The sequence below is a fragment of the Anomaloglossus baeobatrachus genome, chromosome 5 (genome assembly GCF_048569485.1).
Source record: "Anomaloglossus baeobatrachus isolate aAnoBae1 chromosome 5, aAnoBae1.hap1, whole genome shotgun sequence".
NCBI classification, from domain to species: Eukaryota; Metazoa; Chordata; class Amphibia; order Anura; family Aromobatidae; genus Anomaloglossus; species Anomaloglossus baeobatrachus.
Genome location: NC_134357.1, coordinates 269,321,355 through 269,341,614, shown reverse-complemented (window position 1 = coordinate 269,341,614; position 20,260 = coordinate 269,321,355). Strand labels below are relative to the sequence as shown.

Here is a 20,260-nt window from a genome sequence, read left to right as displayed (position 1 = left end):
TTGGTCAAATTTCAGTTGAAAGAGGTTGGGGGGAGATGTCAGAGGAAGAAAGAACGGGTAGCACCTCTATGCCACAAACACAGCGTGGACTTGGTCCGCATGGCTGCGCAAGACACATGAGTGCCTTTTTGTTGCACTACCTCCAACATGACAGTCGTATTGTCAAAATTAGAAGTGATGATGACTACTGGATTGCCACACTATTAGATCCCCGGTACAAGTCCAAATTTTGTGACATAATTCCAGCCATAGAAAGGGACGCACGTATGCAGGAGTATCAGCAGAAGCTGTTACTCGATCTTAGCTCGGCTTTTCCACCAAACAACCGTGCAGGTGCAGGGAGGGAATCTCCCAGTTGTAACTTGACAAACATGGGACGGTCTCGTCATCTTCAACAGTCTACCCGTACCAGTAGGACCGTATCTGGTGCTGGTAACAGCAATTTTATGGAATCTTTTCATAATTTTTTTAGACCCTCTTTTGCAAGGCCACCAGAGACAACAAGTCTGACACATAGTCAACGGCTGGAGAGGATGATACAGGAGTATCTCCAAATGAACATCGATGCCATGACTTTGCAAATGGAGCCTTGCTCCTTTTGGGCTTCAAACCTAGAAAAATGGCCAGAGCTCGCAACTTACACCTTGGAGATTTTGTCGTGTCCAGCTGCCAGCGTTGTCTCTGAATGTGTCTTCAGTGCTGCTGGGTGTGTGCTGACAGATAAGCGCACGCGTCTGTCCAGTGACAATGTGGACAGACTGACGTTCATCAAAATGAACAAGTCATGGATCCAGAAGCAATTTACAACCCCTGTGTCATCCTGGGGAGAGTAAATGCTTGTGGATTTGGAATGTGCTTGATGCAAATCTAGCTGTGAAGTGTACAACTAGGGCACAAGTGCTGCCACTGAAGGGGTGGGTGTGTGTGGGGCACAATTTTTGGAAAAAAAGGGAGACTCCGCTTGGAGTCAGGATCATGAAAGACTTTGCTACCTACCCCGGTGTCATCCTGGGGACGGTTAATTATGGCGTATTTTTGAATGTGCTTGATGCAAATCTAGCTGTGAATTGTACAACTGGGGCACAACTGCTGCCACTGAATGGGTGGGTGTGTGTGGGGCCCAATTTTTGGAAAAAAGGGAGACTCCGCTTGGAGTAACCCTTGCTTGCTGTGTTTTTAAAAGAAGCCAAGATGAACAGAGCTGGGATCAGGAAAGACTTTGCTACCTACCCCGGTGTCATCCTGGGGACGGATAAGAATGGCGTATTTTTGAATGTGCTTGATGCAAATGTAGCTGTGAAGTGTCCAACTGGGGCACAACTGCTGCCACTGAAGGGGTGGGTGTGTGTGGGGCCCAATTTTTGGAAAAAAGGGAGACTCCGCTTGGAGTAACCCTTGCTTACATTGTTTTTAAAAGAAGCCAAGATGAACAGAGCTGGGATCAGGAAAGACTTTGCTACCTACCCCGGTGTCATCCTGGGGACGGTTAATTATGGCGTATTTTTGAATGTGCTTGATGCAAATCTAGCTGTGAATTGTACAACTGGGGCACAACTGCTGCCACTGAATGGGTGGGTGTGTGTGGGGCCCAATTTTTGGAAAAAAGGGAGACTCCGCTTGGAGTAACCCTTGCTTGCTGTGTTTTTAAAAGAAGCCAAGATGAACAGAGCTGGGATCAGGAAAGACTTTGCTACCTACCCTGGTGTCATCCTGGGGACGGTTAATTATGGCGTATTTTTGAATGTGCTTGATGCAAATCTAGCTGTGAATTGTACAACTGGGGCACAACTGCTGCCACTGAATGGGTGGGTGTGTGTGGGGCCCAATTTTTGGAAAAAAGGGAGACTCCGCTTGGAGTAACCCTTGCTTGCTGTGTTTTTAAAAGAAGCCAAGATGAACAGAGCTGGGATCAGGAAAGACTTTGCTACCTACCCCGGTGTCATCCTGGGGACGGATAAGAATGGCGTATTTTTGAATGTGCTTGATGCAAATGTAGCTGTGAAGTGTCCAACTGGGGCACAACTGCTGCCACTGAAGGGGTGGGTGTGTGTGGGGCCCAATTTTTGGAAAAAAGGGAGACTCCACTTGGAGTAACCCTTGCTTACATTGTTTTTAAAAGAAGCCAAGATGAACAGAGCTGGGATCAGGAAAGACTTTGCTACCTACCCCGGTGTCATCCTGGGGACGGTTAATTATGGCGTATTTTTGAATGTGCTTGATGCAAATCTAGCTGTGAATTGTACAACTGGGGCACAACTGCTTCCACTGAAGGGGTGGGTGTGTGTGGGGCCCAATTTTTGGAAAAAAGGGAGACTCCGCTTGGAGTAACCCTTGCTTGCTGTGTTTTTAAAATAAGCCAAGATGAACAGAGCTGGGATCAGGAAAGACTTTGCTACCTACCCCGGTGTCATCCTGGGGACGGTTAATTATGGCGTATTTTTGAATGTGCTTGATGCAAATCTAGCTGTGAATTGTACAACTGGGGCACAACTGCTGCCACTGAATGGGTGGGTGTGTGTGGGGCCCAATTTTTGGAAAAAAGGGAGACTCCGCTTGGAGTAACCCTTGCTTGCTGTGTTTTTAAAAGAAGCCAAGATGAACAGAGCTGGGATCAGGAAAGACTTTGCTACCTACCCCGGTGTCATCCTGGGGACGGTTAATTATGGCGTATTTTTGAATGTGCTTGATGCAAATCTAGCTGTGAATTGTACAACTGGGGCACAACTGCTGCCACTGAAGGGGTGGGTGTGTGTGGGGCCCAATTTTTGGAAAAAAGGGAGACTCCGCTTGGAGTAACCCTTGCTTGCTGTGTTTTTAAAAGAAGCCAAGATGAACAGAGCTGGGATCAGGAAAGACTTTGCTACCTACCCCGGTGTCATCCTGGGGACGGATAAGAATGGCGTATTTTTGAATGTGCTTGATGCAAATGTAGCTGTGAAGTGTCCAACTAGGGCACAACTGCTGCCACTGAAGGGGTGGGTGTGTGTGGGGCCCAATTTTTGGAAAAAAGGGAGACTCCACTTGGAGTAACCCTTGCTTACATTGTTTTTAAAAGAAGCCAAGATGAACAGAGCTGGGATCAGGAAAGACTTTGCTACCTACCCCGGTGTCATCCTGGGGACGGTTAATTATGGCGTATTTTTGAATGTGCTTGATGCAAATCTAGCTGTGAATTGTACAACTGGGGCACAACTGCTGCCACTGAATGGGTGGGTGTGTGTGGGGCCCAATTTTTGGAAAAAAGGGAGACTCCGCTTGGAGTAACCCTTGCTTGCTGTGTTTTTAAAAGAAGCCAAGATGAACAGAGCTGGGATCAGGAAAGACTTTGCTACCTACCCCGGTGTCATCCTGGGGGCGGTTAATTATGGCGTATTTTTGAATGTGCTTGATGCAAATCTAGCTGTGAAGTGTACAACTGGGGCACAACTGCTGCCACTGAATGGGTGGGTGTGTGTGGGGCCCAATTTTTGGAAAAAAGGGAGACTCCGCTTGGAGTAACCCTTGCTTGCTGTGTTTTTAAAAGAAGCCAAGATGAACAGAGCTGGGATCAGGAAAGACTTTGCTACCTACCCCGGTGTCATCCTGGGGACGGATAAGAATGGCGTATTTTTGAATGTGCTTGATGCAAATGTAGCTGTGAAGTGTCCAACTGGGGCACAACTGCTGCCACTGAAGGGGTGGGTGTGTGTGGGGCCCAATTTTTGGAAAAAAGGGAGACTCCGCTTGGAGTAACCCTTGCTTGCTGTGTTTTTAAAAGAAGCCAAGATGGACAAGTCATGGGTCAGCAAAGACTTTATCTACCTACCCCGGTGTCATGCTGGGGACGGTTAATTATGGCGTATTTTTGAATGTGCTTGATGCAAATCAAAACATCCTGTTTGCAACTAGGGCCCAAGTGCTGCCACTGATGGGGTGGGTGTGTGTGGGGCCCAATTTCTGGAAAAAAGGGAGACTCCGCTTGGAGTAACCCTTGCTTGCTGCGTTTTTAAAAGAAGCCAAGATGAACAGAGCTGGGATCAGGAAAGACTTTGCTACCTACCCCGGTGTCATCCTGGGGACGGTTAATTATGGCGTATTTTTGAATGTGCTTGATGCAAATCTAGCTGTGAATTGTACAACTGGGGCACAACTGCTGCCACTTAATGGGTGGGTGTGTGTGGGGCCCAATTTTTGGAAAAAAGGGAGACTCCGCTTGGAGTAACCCTTGCTTGCTGTGTTTTTAAAAGAAGCCAAGATGAACAGAGCTGGGATCAGGAAAGACTTTGCTACCTACCCCGGTGTCATCCTGGGGACGGATAAGAATGGCGTATTTTTGAATGTGCTTGATGCAAATGTAGCTGTGAAGTGTCCAACTGGGGCACAACTGCTGCCACTGAAGGGGTGGGTGTGTGTGGGGCCCAATTTTTGTAAAAAAGGGAGACTCCACTTGGAGTAACCCTTGCTTACATTGTTTTTAAAAGAAGCCAAGATGAACAGAGCTGGGATCAGGAAAGACTTTGCTACCTACCCCGGTGTCATCCTGGGGACGGTTAATTATGGCGTATTTTTGAATGTGCTTGATGCAAATCTAGCTGTGAATTGTACAACTGGGGCACAACTGCTGCCACTGAATGGGTGGGTGTGTGTGGGGCCCAATTTTTGGAAAAAAGGGAGACTCCGCTTGGAGTAACCCTTGCTTGCTGTGTTTTTAAAAGAAGCCAAGATGAACAGAGCTGGGATCAGGAAAGACTTTGCTACCTACCCCGGTGTCATCCTGGGGACGGTTAATTATGGCATATTTTTGAATGTGCTTGATGCAAATCTAGCTGTGAATTGTACAACTGGGGCACAACTGCTGCCACTGAATGGGTGGGTGTGTGTGGGGCCCAATTTTTGGAAAAAAGGGAGACTCCGCTTGGAGTAACCCTTGCTTGCTGTGTTTTTAAAAGAAGCCAAGATGAACAGAGCTGGGATCAGGAAAGACTTTGCTACCTACCCCGGTGTCATCCTGGGGACGGATAAGAATGGCGTATTTTTGAATGTGCTTGATGCAAATGTAGCTGTGAAGTGTCCAACTGGGGCACAACTGCTGCCACTGAAGGGGTGGTTGTGTGTGGGGCCCAATTTTTGGAAAAAAGGGAGACTCCACTTGGAGTAACCCTTGCTTACATTGTTTTTAAAAGAAGCCAAGATGAACAGAGCTGGGATCAGGAAAGACTTTGCTACCTACCCCGGTGTCATCCTGGGGACGGTTAATTATGGCGTATCTTTGAATGTGCTTGATGCAAATCTAGCTGTGAATTGTACAACTGGGGCACAACTGCTGCCACTGAATGGGTGGGTGTGTGTGGGGCCCAATTTTTGGAAAAAAAGGGAGACTACGCTTGGAGTCACCTTGCGGTGTTTTACATGATTTTAGAAGGGCGTGCCATGCCTATATCTGTGTGTCTTCCTCTTTTTCCTTGTCCAGCTGTTTTGTTTTCGCATGAGTATATGTCCTTGTCACTTTCCCATGTGTTGTGAGTTGTTTGTCACCTTTTGGACACCTTTGAGGGTGTTTTCTAGGTGTTTTTCTGTGTTTGTGATTGCCTGCCATTGTTTCCTATGCAGTTCGAGTTCGGTTCGTCGAACGTTCGACGAGACGAACTCGAACGGGACCTCCGTTCGGCGAACCGACCTCGAGCCGAACCAGGACCGGTTCACTCATCTCTAGTCTCTACGTATATCGCACTGCGGTCGGACAACATCCGAGTGCAGTGCAATGTTTCACACGCACCCATAGACTTGTATGGGTGCGTGTGAGCCAAGACTCGGTGCCAAACACTGCGATTCATTTCTTATGCAGGTATGGCATGAGAACTAAATCGCAGATGGACATTGCCCCATAGTTTTGCACTGGTGTGAATGCAGTCTGATGTTTTTTTGGATAGCACTCGTCCGTACAATTCAATACGAATCAACACCTTGCATACAGAAATGCTATGATATGAAACCCATGACCCCTGTTACGGGTCGTGGGTCTGCGGGTCCGCGTTCTCCTTCTTCTCCCTCTGGTTCTCTGCCACGGCATTCTACCCGCCTGAGAACTTCCTAGCTGCTAAGGCTAATGTGGGCTTTACACGAGACGGGCTATCGATGCATCGTCGGGGTCACGGTTTTCGTGACGCACATCCGGCATCGTTCACGACGTCGTCTCGTGTGACACCTCCGAGCGACGCAGTATCGTTCACAAATTGTGAGTCGTGTACTCGTCGTTTAATTTTTAAAAATTGTTTATTTAACATGGCACCGGTTGTTCATCGTTCCCGGGTTTAACACATTGCTCCCTGTGACACCCCGGGGATGATGACCACAGCTTACCTGGGTCCCGCGGCACCCACCGACTATGCGGAAGGAAGGAGGTAAGCGGGATGTTTACGTCCCGCTCATCTCCGCCCCTCCGCTTCTATTCGCCGGCGGGTGTGTGACGTCGCTGTGATGCCGAACGTCCCTCCCCCTTCAGGAAGAGGATGTTTGCCGCCCACAGCGAGGACGCTCAGCAGGTAAGTACGTGTGACGGGGGTTTCACGACTTTGTGCGACACGGGCAGCGATTTGCCTGTGACGCACAAACGACGGGGGCGGGTACGATCGCTCATGCAATCGCACGATAGATCGCATTGTGTAAAGCCCACATACAGTTAGGTCCAGAAATATTTGGACAGTGACACAATTTTCGCGAGTTGGGCTCTGCATGCCACCACATTGGATTTGAAATGAAACCTCTACAACAGAATTCAAGTGCAGATTGTAACGTTTAATTTGAAGGTTTGAACAAAAATATCTGATAGAAATTGTAGGAATTGTACACATTTCTTTACAAACACTCCACATTTTAGGAGGTCAAAAGTAATTGGACAAATAAACCAAACCCAAACAAAATATTTTTATTTTCAATATTTTGTTGCGAATACTTTGGAGGAAATCACTGCCTTAAGTCTGGAACCCATGGACATCACCAAATGCTGGGTTTCCTCCTTCTTAATGCTTTGCCAGGCCTTTACAGCCGCAGCCTTCAGGTCTTGCTTGTTTGTGGGTCTTTCCGTCTTAAGTCTGGATTTGAGCAAGTGAAATGCATGCTCAATTGGGTTAAGATCTGGTTATTGACTTGGCCATTGCAGAATGTTCCACTTTTTTGCACTCATGAACTCCTGGGTAGCTTTGGCTGTATGCTTGGGGTCATTGTCCATCTGTACTATGAAGCGCCGTCCGATCAACTTTGCGGCATTTGGCTGAATCTGGGCTGAAAGTATATCCCGGTACACTTCAGAATTCATCCTGCTACTCTTGTCTGCTGTTATGTCATCAATAAACACAAGTGACCCAGTGCCATTGAAAGCCATGCATGCCCATGCCATCACGTTGCCTCCACCATGTTTACAGAGGATGTGGTGTGCCTTGGATCATGTGCCGTTCCCTTTCTTCTCCAAACTTTTTTCTTCCCATCATTCTGGTACAGGTTGATCTTTGTCTCATCTGTCCATAGAATACTTTTCCAGAACTGAACTGGCTTCATGAGGTGTTTTTCAGCAAATTTAACTCTGGCCTGTCTATTTTTGGAATTGATGAATGGTTTGCATCTAGATGTGAACCCTTTGTATTTACTTTCATGGAGTCTTCTCTTTACAGTTGACTTAGAGACAGATACACCTACTTCACTGAGAGTGTTCTGGACTTCAGTTGATGTTGTGAACGGGTTTTTCTTCACCAAAGAAAGTATGCGGCGATCATCCACCACTGTTGTCATCCGTGGACGCCCAGGCCTTTTTGAGTTCCCAAGCTCACCAGTCAATTCCTTTTTTCTCAGAATGTACCCGACTGTTGATTTTGCTACTCCAAGCATGTCTGCTATCTCTCTGATGGATTTTTTCTTTTTTTCAGCCTCAGGATGTTCTGCTTCACCTCAATTGAGAGTTCCTTAGACCGCATGTTGTCTGGTCACAGCAACAGCTTCCAAATGCAAAACCACACACCTGTAATCAACCCCAGACCTTTTAACTACTTCATTGATTACAGGTTAACGAGGGAGACGCCTTCAGAGTTAATTGCAGCCCTTAGAGTCCCTTGTCCAATTACTTTTGGTCCCTTGAAAAAAAGGAGGCTATGCATTACAGAGCTATGATTCCTAAACCCTTTCTCCGATTTGGATGTGAAAACTCTCATATTGCAGCTGGAGTGTGCACTTTCAGCCCATATTATATATATAATTGTATTTCTGAACATGTTTTTGTAAACAGCTAAAATAACAAAACTTGTGTCACTGTCCAAATATTTCTGGACCTAACTGTAAGTCCTGAAATGGGGTTTCTGCGCGTGCGCGAGTAGACAAGCTGCTTTCTGCACTAAGTCAGCTTTGGCTCGTTCTGAGCATGCTCACCACGTGGCAGTCGTTGATTGGCCGTGGGTGACATCACCAATGATGCGGGATCATGTGACTATCATGCACTGGTTGCTGATTGGCCACGGGTGACGTCACTGATGATGCGGGATCACGTGACTATGATGCACTGGTTGCTGATTGGCCGCGGGTGACGTCATTGCTGACGTTCTCGATTCCTATTGGCTGAGAGTCGATTGAGCCTGGAGCGCCTCCATCTTGTGGGAGGTGCTTTGTCTATATAAGATCCTGCAGCACGCTGCTCGGCGCTCAGTCGCTCTTGGTGCATGCATGGGGTAGCCGCCTCATGTGTGACCTCTCCTACTAGCTAGCCTATGCTTACTGTCACAAGCCAGTGAACACCTGCTGGTTAAGCGCTCCTTACCTACTAATGTACCGCTAGTGCCCGCTTCCTCGCACCTTAGTGGAAGCGGGCTTAGGCAGGTATCTCACTCACTGTGCTCTCAGGTGACTCTCTGGTTCTTATGTGCGGCTAGCATAGAGAGCTCCCTGACTCTTTACCGTGCGGCAAGCACAAGGAGCTGAGGCAGGATTGTACATTGAGCCTAGGCAGTACGGGTAGTGCTGTTCGCACCTACACTTTAGGTACACGCTTCTCCCTCTATGAAGTTAATAGAGGTTAGCATCCAGGGAACTCCATGACCTGTAACGGATTTCCGACCTGCATTCATACAGTGTGTGAATATTAACACATGTGTGACTATATATATTACTTTACCTCTGTAAGGCAACAGAGGTGCCAGTTAGTGGACTACGGTTGGGGTAACCATCCGTACACTTATAGTAGTTTCTGTGATTGGACAGGAACTACAAGTCCACCTCTAATATTATTTAGGCACTCGCCATAATCCTATTAGCATTCCCTCATTTACGTTTATGCTAATTTGGTAGTCGCTGTGAGTTAACAGGGAGTACCGCAGTTGGTCCTAGTGCTGCTGTGAGGCAACAGCGACAAGTACCACTTTTGTGGTACAGATTTCTCTATACCTTCTGCCATCACCAGCAGCAGGTTTCCTCTGCACGGTGGACCCTGACTGCCTGATAGCCTGCTTCCACCTTTTATTAGGCAGTTCCATAACAACCCCCCCAAAACATTGAATGCTGGTCACGCATATGGCGCTCATTTAACTTTGATGCTCAAAGTGGCCACCGTCAGCTGCAATGCACATCTGGACTCTGCACAGCATACTGTATCTTGCTGCACGTTGTGCAATATGGTAGGTGACACGTTTGCACAAGCATCTGTAATATGTCGTCATAGGTCCTGCAATGTTGGTGGAGGGGTCACATACACCTGCTGTTTGATGTGACCTCACAGAAAGAAGTCAAATGAGGTCAGGTCAGGTGAGTGTGGAGGCCACTCCACGCAGCCGCCATACCCATTGACTTGTAGGAAGGTCTCCATGAGGTATCGCTTCACGTCCGCAGCCTTGTGAGTTTTACACATTCTAATCATAGCATTTCTGTATGCAAGGTGTCGATTCGTATTGAATTGATGATGCCCTATAACTTTGTTATTCACTTTTTTCTCTATCTCGTTACATTTTTGAGATAAAAATGCTAACTCCGTTGTTTTCCACCAGGTGGCGCAATAGGTGGTTTCATCGCATAGCGCATGGCTACTTTACTATACCTAGACACCACTTCTATGCCTATAGCTGCCGCCGTTCTCAAGTTAATGGCAGTGGACAGGATGTGGGTGGACACACTGTATAGGGGTGCTGATATGTTTTAATCACAATTTTTCCTTTTCATACAATTTTTGTACAGCTGATTGACCTTGAGAGATGCTGCCGAAATATCTAAGTCCGGATGTTATTTTGTTATCATAGGCTGTATTCCAAATACGAATTGTGCCATAGCTATTATCACTAGAGATGAGCAAATAAATTTGAATAGAATTGAATTCGACTCAAATTTTTTTTTTAAAAAATCCTCATTTGCTAAAATATCTATTTTTTGCAATTTCCTTCAGCTAAATGGCGGTTGCTGGCCACAATCTTTCAGAACATTTTCCACAAATAAAGTCAAATTCAACTTTTAGTTCTCTTCATATATTCTTTATTTATCTCAAATATTGGCACATAATAACATCCATATTCATCATTCAGAGATCAAATTTGCATGTAGCATTTCAGTATAGACAAAAGAAAATTTAATTCCAAATAGAAACATTCAGAGACACGGGATCAGTCACCCACCTCTGAGGGAAATTTTAAGGAAGCAACCTCTTTCTCAACTTCCAGTACAAAATAAGGAATGGAAAAAAAAGGAATTCAGATATTAACTATTTGAATGAAATAGAATGATACTGAAAGAAGTGACAAATCGAGAGCTGATAAAATTGCAGAAATATTTATTACATTGAATTGTAAGTTGGATATACACATTAAAGGGAATATGTCAGGTCATTTTGTAGTACAATACTAAAATAAGGCTTAGGGAGACCTTTCAGAATCCAGTATACTTTATAGCTTTCTCTCTTCCTGTTATCTTGTAAGCTCAGAGTGGCATAGTAACTAGTCAAGCATATGTAATTACAATTTGCATATGCCCTGCTCCCCACCTCTGTGCTGGCATCAGTGATAGTAAATCTGAACTGAATTTATACTGTTGCCACCACCCATACTCCACCCCACCCCTCAGCAGTGATAGTGAATGCACTGGGAGGTAGGTGGGGAGAGCAGTGCATATGTAAGTTGTATTTACATAATCTTGATTAGCTGTCAGGACATACAGAATTCTACTGCTTACAGGAAGAGAACAGGAGAAGCCAAAACAATAAAAGTTAGTGATCCTGAAAGGTCTCCTTAAGCCCTATTTAAAGATAATGTTAGGATTGTATGAGAAAATCACTTGACAGATTCCCTTAAAATACAACCTACTGTAGGGGGTCTAAAGGTACAGTCACACTAAGGGTCCAGTCACACTAAGCAACTTACCAGCGATCCCAACAACAATAGGGATCGCTGGTAAGTTGCTAGGAGGTTGCTGGTGAGCTGTCACACTGCGACGCTCCAGCGATCCCACCAGCAACCTGACCTGGCAGGGATCGCTGGAGCGTGGCTACACAAGTTGCTGGTGAGCTCACCAGCAACCAGTGACCAGCCACACATGCAGAGAGCAGGGAGCAGCGCACACTGAGCGCTGGCTCCTTGCTCTCCTAGTTACAGCACACATCGGGTTAATTAACCCGATGTGTCCTGCAGCTACATGTTTACAGAGCAGAAGCCCGCACTGACAGTGAGAGCGGCTGAGGCTGGTATCAAAGGTAAATATCGGGTAACCAAGGACAGGGCTTCTTGGTTACCCGATGTTTACATTGGTTACCAGCCTCCGCAGAAGCCGGCTCCTGCTGCCTGCACATTTAGTTGTTGCTGTCTCGCTGTCACACACAGCGATCTGTGCTTCACAGCGGGACAGCAACAACTAAAAAATGGCCCAGGACATTCAGCAACAACCAACGACCTCACAGCAGGGGCCAGGTTGTTGCTGGATGTCACACACAGCAACATCGCTAGCAACGTCACAAAAGTTGTTCGTTAGCAGCGATGTTGCTAGCGATGTTGCTTAGTGTGACGGGGCCTTAAGCGACCCTCCAGGGATCCCACCAGCAACCTGACCTGGCAGGGATCGCTGGAGCGTTGCTACACGGGTTGCTGGTGAGCTGTCAAACAGGCAGATCTCACCAGCAGCCAGTGACCAGCCCCCAGCGACGCGTGGAAGCGATGCTGCGCTTGGTAACTAAGATAAATATCGGGTAACCAACCCGATATTTACCTTGGTTACCAGCGCACACCGCTTAGCGCTGGCTCCCTGCACTCCTAGCGACAGTACACATCGGGTTAATTACCCGATGTGTAGTCTGGCTATGTGTGCAGGAGCCGGCACTGACAGCGTGAGAGCGGCGGACGCTGGTAACGAAGGTAAATATCGGGTAACCAAGGAAAGGGCTTCTTGGTTACCCTATATTTACATTGGTTACCAGCGTCCGCAGAAGCCGGCTCCTGCTGCCTGCACATTTAGTTGTTGCTCTGTCGCTGTCACACACAGTGATGTGTCCTTCACAGCGGGAGAGCAACAACTAAAAAAGGGTCCAGGACATTCAGAAACAACCAGCGACCTCACAGCAGGGGCCAGGTTGTTGCTGGATGTCACACACAGCAACATCGCTAGCAACATCGCTGCTACGTCACAAAAGTCGTGCCTCAGCAGCGATGTTGCTTAGTGTGACGTGGCCATAAATGAAATTTACAAGTTTAGTGTTTTCTTATTGATATCCGCATAATTGGTATGCATGTTTACTATGCCTGATATATTCACGCATTTAAAATGACGGTTGAACATAAAAGAAAGATTAAGGATTGCTAATTTATGAAGGGTGAAAAATATTTTATGCGTCACTATATCAATGTTTTTAATAGTTTTTTTAATGCTGTAATACTTTTTCTAGGATTGGTGACGGTGTTCACATTGTATTAACCATTGTATTAACCTCAGAACATGAGACTGTAGAGGCTTGAGAAAGAGGGTGGTTCTTCGAAATGTTGCTCAGGGGTGGGTGACTGATCCAGCGTCTCTGGAATTCTTCTATGTGGAATGAAATGTCCACTTGTCTATACCGCACTATACTTGGAATTATTCACTGTGAGGTTTATCCTCAGTGTAAGATTGATTTCTGAATAATGAAAATATATGTTATTCTGAGACATTTTTTGAGTTTAAGAATTTATATGAAAAAAACTAAAAGTTGCCATTGTCTTTATCTGTGGAATGTTTAGTCAGCAAGGAGGAGCTGTGTAACAGCCATACTAAAAAATAGTATAAGGTTATTAAAGGTTATTTTTTTTATTGAAGCACCATTTTTCTGATCCATAATGAGCCATTAAATAGGCAAATAAATAAAAAAAAATATTCTCACCTTACTGCTTGCTTCTCCTGCCCCTCTGATACTCATTGCCGCTCATCCAGCCTTCGCCACATCTTCCTATCCCCCACCACTTGCATGAGAATCTTCAGTCCACTTGGACTGCACTGGACTTTAGGGTGTCATGGCACCGGAGAGAATTCTGCGGGGAAGGCAGTTACGTCATGATGCCCCGTTGACATCCAGAATTTTGGCATATTGTGAGAGTACCAAAAAGTCCAAGCAAGCTTCGGGTTATAGGAAGATGTTGAGAACTTGGACGACTGGGTAGCGGAGGGGCAGGAGAGGTGAGCGATAAGATGAGTATAACAATTTTTTCATTTTTTTACGTTATTGTCGTTATGCCCTGGGGTCCAGAGAAAGCCCAGAGGATACTAAGGGACATTAGATTTGCAGAGAATAACTTCTATGTAAATAGAATTTCCCAGCAAAAAAAGCACAAACAGGAGAATTCAATGGCTTCATCCCGAATGTTGCCTACCTGAAAAATGATATGAATCCTGATAGAGCTGTCCTTTGTTTTTAGTTTTATTTGCTTTATTTTTATATGCTATTCTGGTCATCAAGCTCAATGTCATCCCGATTGAAAGCATCTGGTAGAAGAGTGACCAGAGCCTTAGTAATAAAGCCCAGAGTAGAAGTTGTGTTTCTTTTATATACTATTTTTTCTTTTCTTCTCAGGAGATTATGAGCAGGAAAATGACGAACAGTTAATTAAAGTTGCCACAAATGAAGATCACTTTCATGAGTCATCTGATGAGTTCCACAATGAGGAGGAGTCGGGTGAAGAAGACTTGTCTCTGAGCCAAGAAAGTGACCACATGGAGCCAGATTTTACTGAAAAAGCAGAATATTCTGTCTGTTCGGGTAATGGAAAATGCCAGTACCATGCTTTCCGAAGCTCTCTTACCTACCACAAAGCCTTGGTAGGTTTATATATCTGATTAGTAGCCTTATAATGCTGTGTTATATGTCAGTGTACAATATTGCTGCTGTTACACCAACATTAAATACAAAAGACTCCAAAAAAACTAGATATAACATAATTGTGGGAGGGTACCTAAGTATGGTCACCCGACCACCAACACAAACTCATAGAATTGATGTAAATACAGGAGGACAAGAATTATATGTGCAAAAGAGTAAATTTATTAAATACAAAAAATGGTGACACACATAAAAACGGAAAGACAACCATGAAAACAGGACACTTAAGGCCCTGTCACACACACAGATAAATCTTTGGCAGATCTGTGGTTGCAGTGAAATCATGGACATATTGTTCCATTTGTACACAGCCACAAACCTGGCACTGATTGTCCACAATTTAACAGCAACCACAGATCTGCCATAGATCTGCCATAGATCTGCCACAGATCTGCCACAGATTTATCTGTGTGTGTAAAAAGGCCTTTAATAGCAGCAATAAATTTTGGCACAAGAAAAGATCTTATTTTCTTTGTTACAGTAGATGGAGGGTATAAAATGGTGGACAATGATAAATATAGCAAATGGTATGTTGTTAGGGCCAGGTGGACGGGCAGACCCAGGAGGTGGATCCACTGGGCCGAACTCCTTGATGATGGTAAGGGGTCCGGTAGCTGGAGCACTACAGGTAGCAGGACAGTCCGAGCACACGAGTAGAATGGAGAAGTCCCTGGGACCACGGAGTCACTGATGGTAGTCCGGGTGACGGAGATCAGGTTCGGAAGCCGAGATGATGTCAGGCGGAGTCCGGAACCGTTGGAGCGAGATGACGGGTCACCGCAGGGATCAGAGATGGTACGGACTGTCAGGATGGTAGATGGACAGCGTTCGGGGTTCGGGATTCGGCAGGACCGGATGGCAAGACAGGATCGGCTCTAGAAGAGAGAGAGGTGAGTATATCACAGGAACACAAGGAGACCTGACTCCTAGCTTGGGAAACACGAAGAACAGGCCCCGCCCACTTGGACACTAAACCCCTTTATACCCTGTACCTGTGTGCTTCATTTCCTGTCAGTGGACGCTGGCCCTTTAAGAAAGGGTCAATGACCGCGCGCGCGCCCTAATGCGCATGCGCGCGGCCCGGGTGCCAGAAGCCAGAGCAGGAAGCTGAGAGGAGGAAGCAGCAGAGCCGGGCTGGGGCTGGGAAACCGACGGGCGCCGGGAGCGGGGACCAGGAGGCCTGGGACGTGCAGGAAATGGAGGCTGGAGAGCGGGGAGCGTGGCAGGTGAGCCGGGGATCAGAGCAGGGGACCCGGGGAGCGTGACAGTACCCCCCCCACGCCCCCCTCCCCGCAACCGAGACAGGAAGGCACGGATCAGAGGAGTGCCCACATTCTCCCGAGGCTCCCAGGACCTATCCTCAGGACCATACCCTGCCCAGTCCACCAGGAAGAACTGTCGACCCCGTACGGTCTTCATGGCCACGATATCCCTTACCGCATAGATGTCGTCATCGGCAATAGGAGGAGGAGCCGAACTGGCAGCAGCGGAGAAGGGACCAAGGACAACCGGCTTGAGCAGGGAGACGTGGAAGGAATTGGGTATCCTCATCGTTGCCGGGAGCTGTAGCTTGTAGGAGACCTCATTGATCTTGCTGAGGACTTTAAACGGCCCGATGTAGCGAGGACCCAGCTTGTAGGATGGTAGCTTCAATCGGACGTACTTGGAAGCAAGCCAGACGAGATCTCCAGGAGAGAAACACGGAGGGTCCAGACGTCTCTTGTCTGCGTGTCTCTTCATCCGCAGGGAGGCACGTGCAAGGGACGCCTTAACAGAGTCCCAAATGGTTGTAAAGTCACGGGCTACAGCATCAGCAGCAGGGACATCCGAGGAAGAGGATACAGGCAATGGGACGGTAGGCTGAAGTCCGTAAACGACATGGAAGGGAGAGCTGGAGGAGGACTCACTGACGTGGTGGTTATGGGAGAATTCAGCCCAGGGAAGAAGCGTGGACCAGTCGTCATGATGGGCGTTGACGTAGTGACGTAAGAAGGAGGTCAAGATCTGATTGACCCGTTCCACTTGGCCATTCGACTGAGGATGGTAGGCTGAGGAAAAGTCCAGAGTCACTCCCAGATGTTTGCAGAGAGCCCTCCAGAAGCGGGAGGTGAACTGAGTTCCTCTGTCGGACACAATGTGTGAGGGAAAGCCATGCAAGCGGAAGATGTGATGTATATAGGCGTCCGCGAGTTCCTGGGCAGAGGGCAGTCCAGCCATAGGGACGAAATGAGCCATTTTAGAGAACCGATCCACCACGACCCATATGACTGTGTGTCCGGAGGACAATGGCAAGTCCGTAATAAAGTCCATCGCAATGTGTTGCCACGGAACTGAGGGTATAGGCAAAGGCAGAAGACGGCCATATGGCAGGTGTTTGGGCGTCTTGTTCCTGGCACAAGAGGAGCAGGCAGAGACAAAAGAGGCGACGTCCGTGCGAAGAGATGGCCATCAGTAATGACGTACAATCGCATTCCAAGTTCTCTTCTGACCAGCATGACCGGCTGTTTTCGAGGCATGGCCCCAGTGTAACACTTTTTGCCTGTCAGTCTCAGAGACATAGGTCTTCCCGGGCGGTATCTGGGCCAGGGTGACAGGGGCCACCGGAATGATTTTACTAGGACAGATGATGGGTTGGGATGTCTCCTCCTCCTGCTCCATGGGCATGAAAGACCTGGACAAGGCATCTGCTCGTACATTCTTGTCCGCGGGTCTGAAATGGAGCTGGAAATCGAATCTGGCAAAGAACAAGGACCACCTGGCTTGCCGTGGGTTCAGTCGCTGAGCAGACCGCAGGTATTCCAGGTTCTTGTGGTCCGTGTAAATAATAACGGGGTACACTGCTCCTTCCAGAAGGTAGCGCCATTCCTCCAGAGCCTGTTTGACTGCCAATAGCTCTCGGTCACCGATGGTGTAGTTGCGTTCAGGCGCTGAGAAGCTCTTGGAGAAGAAACCGCAAGTCACCATCTTCCCGGAGGAGGACTTCTGCATAAGCACTGCTCCGGCTCCCGAGGAGGAGGCATCCACCTCCAAGGTGAACTGACGGTTTAACTCCGGACGGTGGAGTACAGGAGAGGAGGCAAATGCCCGCTTCAGAGAGCCAAACGCGGCGTCGGCCGCAGGTGACCAGTCCTTTGGATTAGCCCCCTTCTTGGTCAAGGCGGAGAGAGGAGCAGTCAGAGCAGAGAAGTGAGGGATGAACTGGCGGTAATAGTTGGCGAATCCCAGAAAGCGTTGGATTGCCTTCAGTCCAGAAGGAGGAGGCCAGTTGAGAATGGAGGAGACCTTCTTTGGATCCATCTGCAGTCCGGTATCGGAGATGAGATAACCCAGGAAGGGGAGAGTAGACTGCTCAAAGACACACTTCTCGTACTTGGCGTACAGACGATTCTCTCTCAGTCTTTGTAGAACCAGCTGCACGTTCTCTCTGTGGGTCTGGAGGTCCGGAGAGAAGACAAGGATATCATCCAGATACACCACCACACAGACGTAGAGAAGATCCCGGAAAACGTCGTTCACCAATTCTTGAAAGACTGCTGGTGCGTTACACAGGCCGAAGGGCATCACGCAGTATTCATAGTGCCCATCGCGTGTATTGAACGCGGTCTTCCATTCGTCCCCAGAGCGGATGCGGACCAGGTTGTAGGCACCCCGAAGATCCAACTTGGTGAACACACGAGCTCCTCTAAGCCGATCAAACAATTCGGGGATGAGCGGCAGGGGGTACTTGTTTTTCACGGTGATTTGGTTCAATCCCCGGTAGTCTATGCATGGGCGTAAGTCGCCTTCTTTCTTCTTGACGAAGAAGAAGCCTGCTCCAGCAGGAGAGGAGGACCTCCGAATGAATCCCCTTGCCAGGCTCTCTGTGATGTAAGTAGACATGGCCCTTGTTTCGGCTGGAGACAGTGGATATATCCGTCCTCGAGGTGGTGTAGTTCCCGGGAGCAGGTCGATGGCACAATCGTAAGGACGATGTGGCGGAAGTACCTCTGACTCCTTTTTATCAAAGACGTCCGCGAAGGACCAATAGGCCGAGGGCAGTCCCGGTAGGGACTCTGGAACCGGAGGTCGCCGGATGGGTTGTATGGTCTTCAGACAGTTCTCATGGCAAGAAGAGCCCCATCGGGTGATTTCACCAGTGCCCCAGCTGACGGATGGTTCGTGTGTCCGTAACCAGGGAAGTCCCAGCAGGATTTGATGGGACATGTGTGGGAGGACGTAGAGAGCGATGTTCTCCGTGTGCAGGGCACCGATACGCAGTTCGACCGGCCTGGTGATCCAGGAGATGGTGTCAGAGAGGGATCTCCCATCCACAGAGGCTATCACGAGGGGTTTGTCGAGTGGAGTAACAGGCACCTGGTACTTGTCCACAGTGGCCTGCTGGATGAAATTGCCTGCTGCCCCAGAATCGAGGTACGCCTCAGCCGTAAACCGCGTCTCTCCCGTTGTCACTTGCACAGTCCATGTAACCGGGTCTGAGAGAGTCCCAGCACCTAGGGTGGCCTCTCCTACCAACCCTAGGCTTTGGAGTTTCCCGGCCTCTCTGGACAGGAGCGTAGCAGGTGTGTGCCCTCTCCGCAGTAGAAGCAGAGGCCTTTGGCGAGCCGCTCTGCTCGACGTTGTTCAGACTGCCGTACGCGGTCGATCTGCATGGGCTCGTGGACGGAGACACCAGATGCCGTTGACTGAAGTACGGCGGGCTTCTGCGGAGGAGAGGAATGCCGTACCGGACGTCTCTCACGGGACACCTCTTTGGATCGCTCCTGAAAGCGAATGTCCACTCGAGTCGCTAGGGTAATCAGGGCATCCAGGGTGGATGGTACGTCACGACCAGCCAGCTCATCTTTAATTCGACCCGAGAGTCCTTCCCAGAAGGCGGCGGTTAGGGCCTCGTTGTTCCACCCGAGTTCCGAAGCCAAGGTGCGAAAACGGATGGCGTATTGACCCACCGTCAGAGTCCCCTGACGTAACCGGAGAAGAGATGAGGCAGACGCGGAAGCGCGTCCGGGCTCGTCAAAGGTGCCACGAAAAGCCTGCAGGAACTCCTGGATGTTCTTGGTCACAGGATCCTCCTTTTCCCACAAGGGGTTCATCCACGCCAGTGCCTCACCCTCTAGATGGGACATGATGAAGGCGACCTTGGCTTGGTCGGAGGCAAACAAATGCGGCAGCTGCGTGAAATGGAGGGAGCATTGGTTTATGAATCCCCTGCAGGTCTTGGGATCTCCGGCGTACCGGGGGGGTGAGGCCAAACGAAGTCTGGAGGCATCCGAAGAGGCTGCCACGGGAGCTGGAGCCGTGGATTGACTAGTGGAAGCCCGCGATGCTGAAGATGTCACTGACGCTTGTAGCGTGTTCAGGCGGGCGTCCACAGAAGACATGAATTGCAGCATGCGGGTCTGAGTCTCACGCTAGCGTGAGAGTTCCTCCTGTAAGGCTGCTAGTGCTGCAGCGGGATCCATGGCCTGTTCTTACTGTTAGGGCCAGGTGGACGGGCAGACCCAGGAGGTGGATCCACTGGGCCGAACTCCTTGATGATGGTAAGGGGTCCGGTAGCTGGAGCACTACAGGTAGCAGGACAGTCCGAGCACACGAGTAGAATGGAGAAGTCCCTGGGACCACGGAGTCACTGATGGTAGTCCGGGTGACGGAGCTCAGGTTCGGAAGCCGAGATGATGTCAGGCGGAGTCCGGAACCGTTGGAGCGAGATGACGGGTCACCGCAGGGATCAGAGATGGTACGGACTGTCAGGATGGTAGATGGACAGCGTTCGGGGTTCGGGATTCGGCAGGACCGGATGGCAAGACAGGATCGGCTCTAGAAGAGAGAGAGGTGAGTATATCACAGGAACACAAGGAGACCTGACTCCTAGCTTGGGAAACACGAAGAACAGGCCCCGCCCACTTGGACACTAAACCCCTTTATACCCTGTAC

General features: G+C 48.5%; 1 protein-coding gene across 1 annotated transcript in view; it reads left to right on the top strand.

Annotated features, from left to right (window-relative positions):
• The window catches only part of LOC142309958 (proteoglycan 3-like), a 53,777-nt gene that overhangs the window by 11,332 nt on the left and 22,185 nt on the right, over nt 1–20,260 (top strand). Inside the window, exon 2 of the mRNA XM_075347430.1 lies at nt 14,024–14,268. Within this exon, the coding sequence (XP_075203545.1) occupies nt 14,024–14,268 (245 nt within the window). The remainder of the gene's footprint in view (nt 1–14,023; nt 14,269–20,260) is intronic.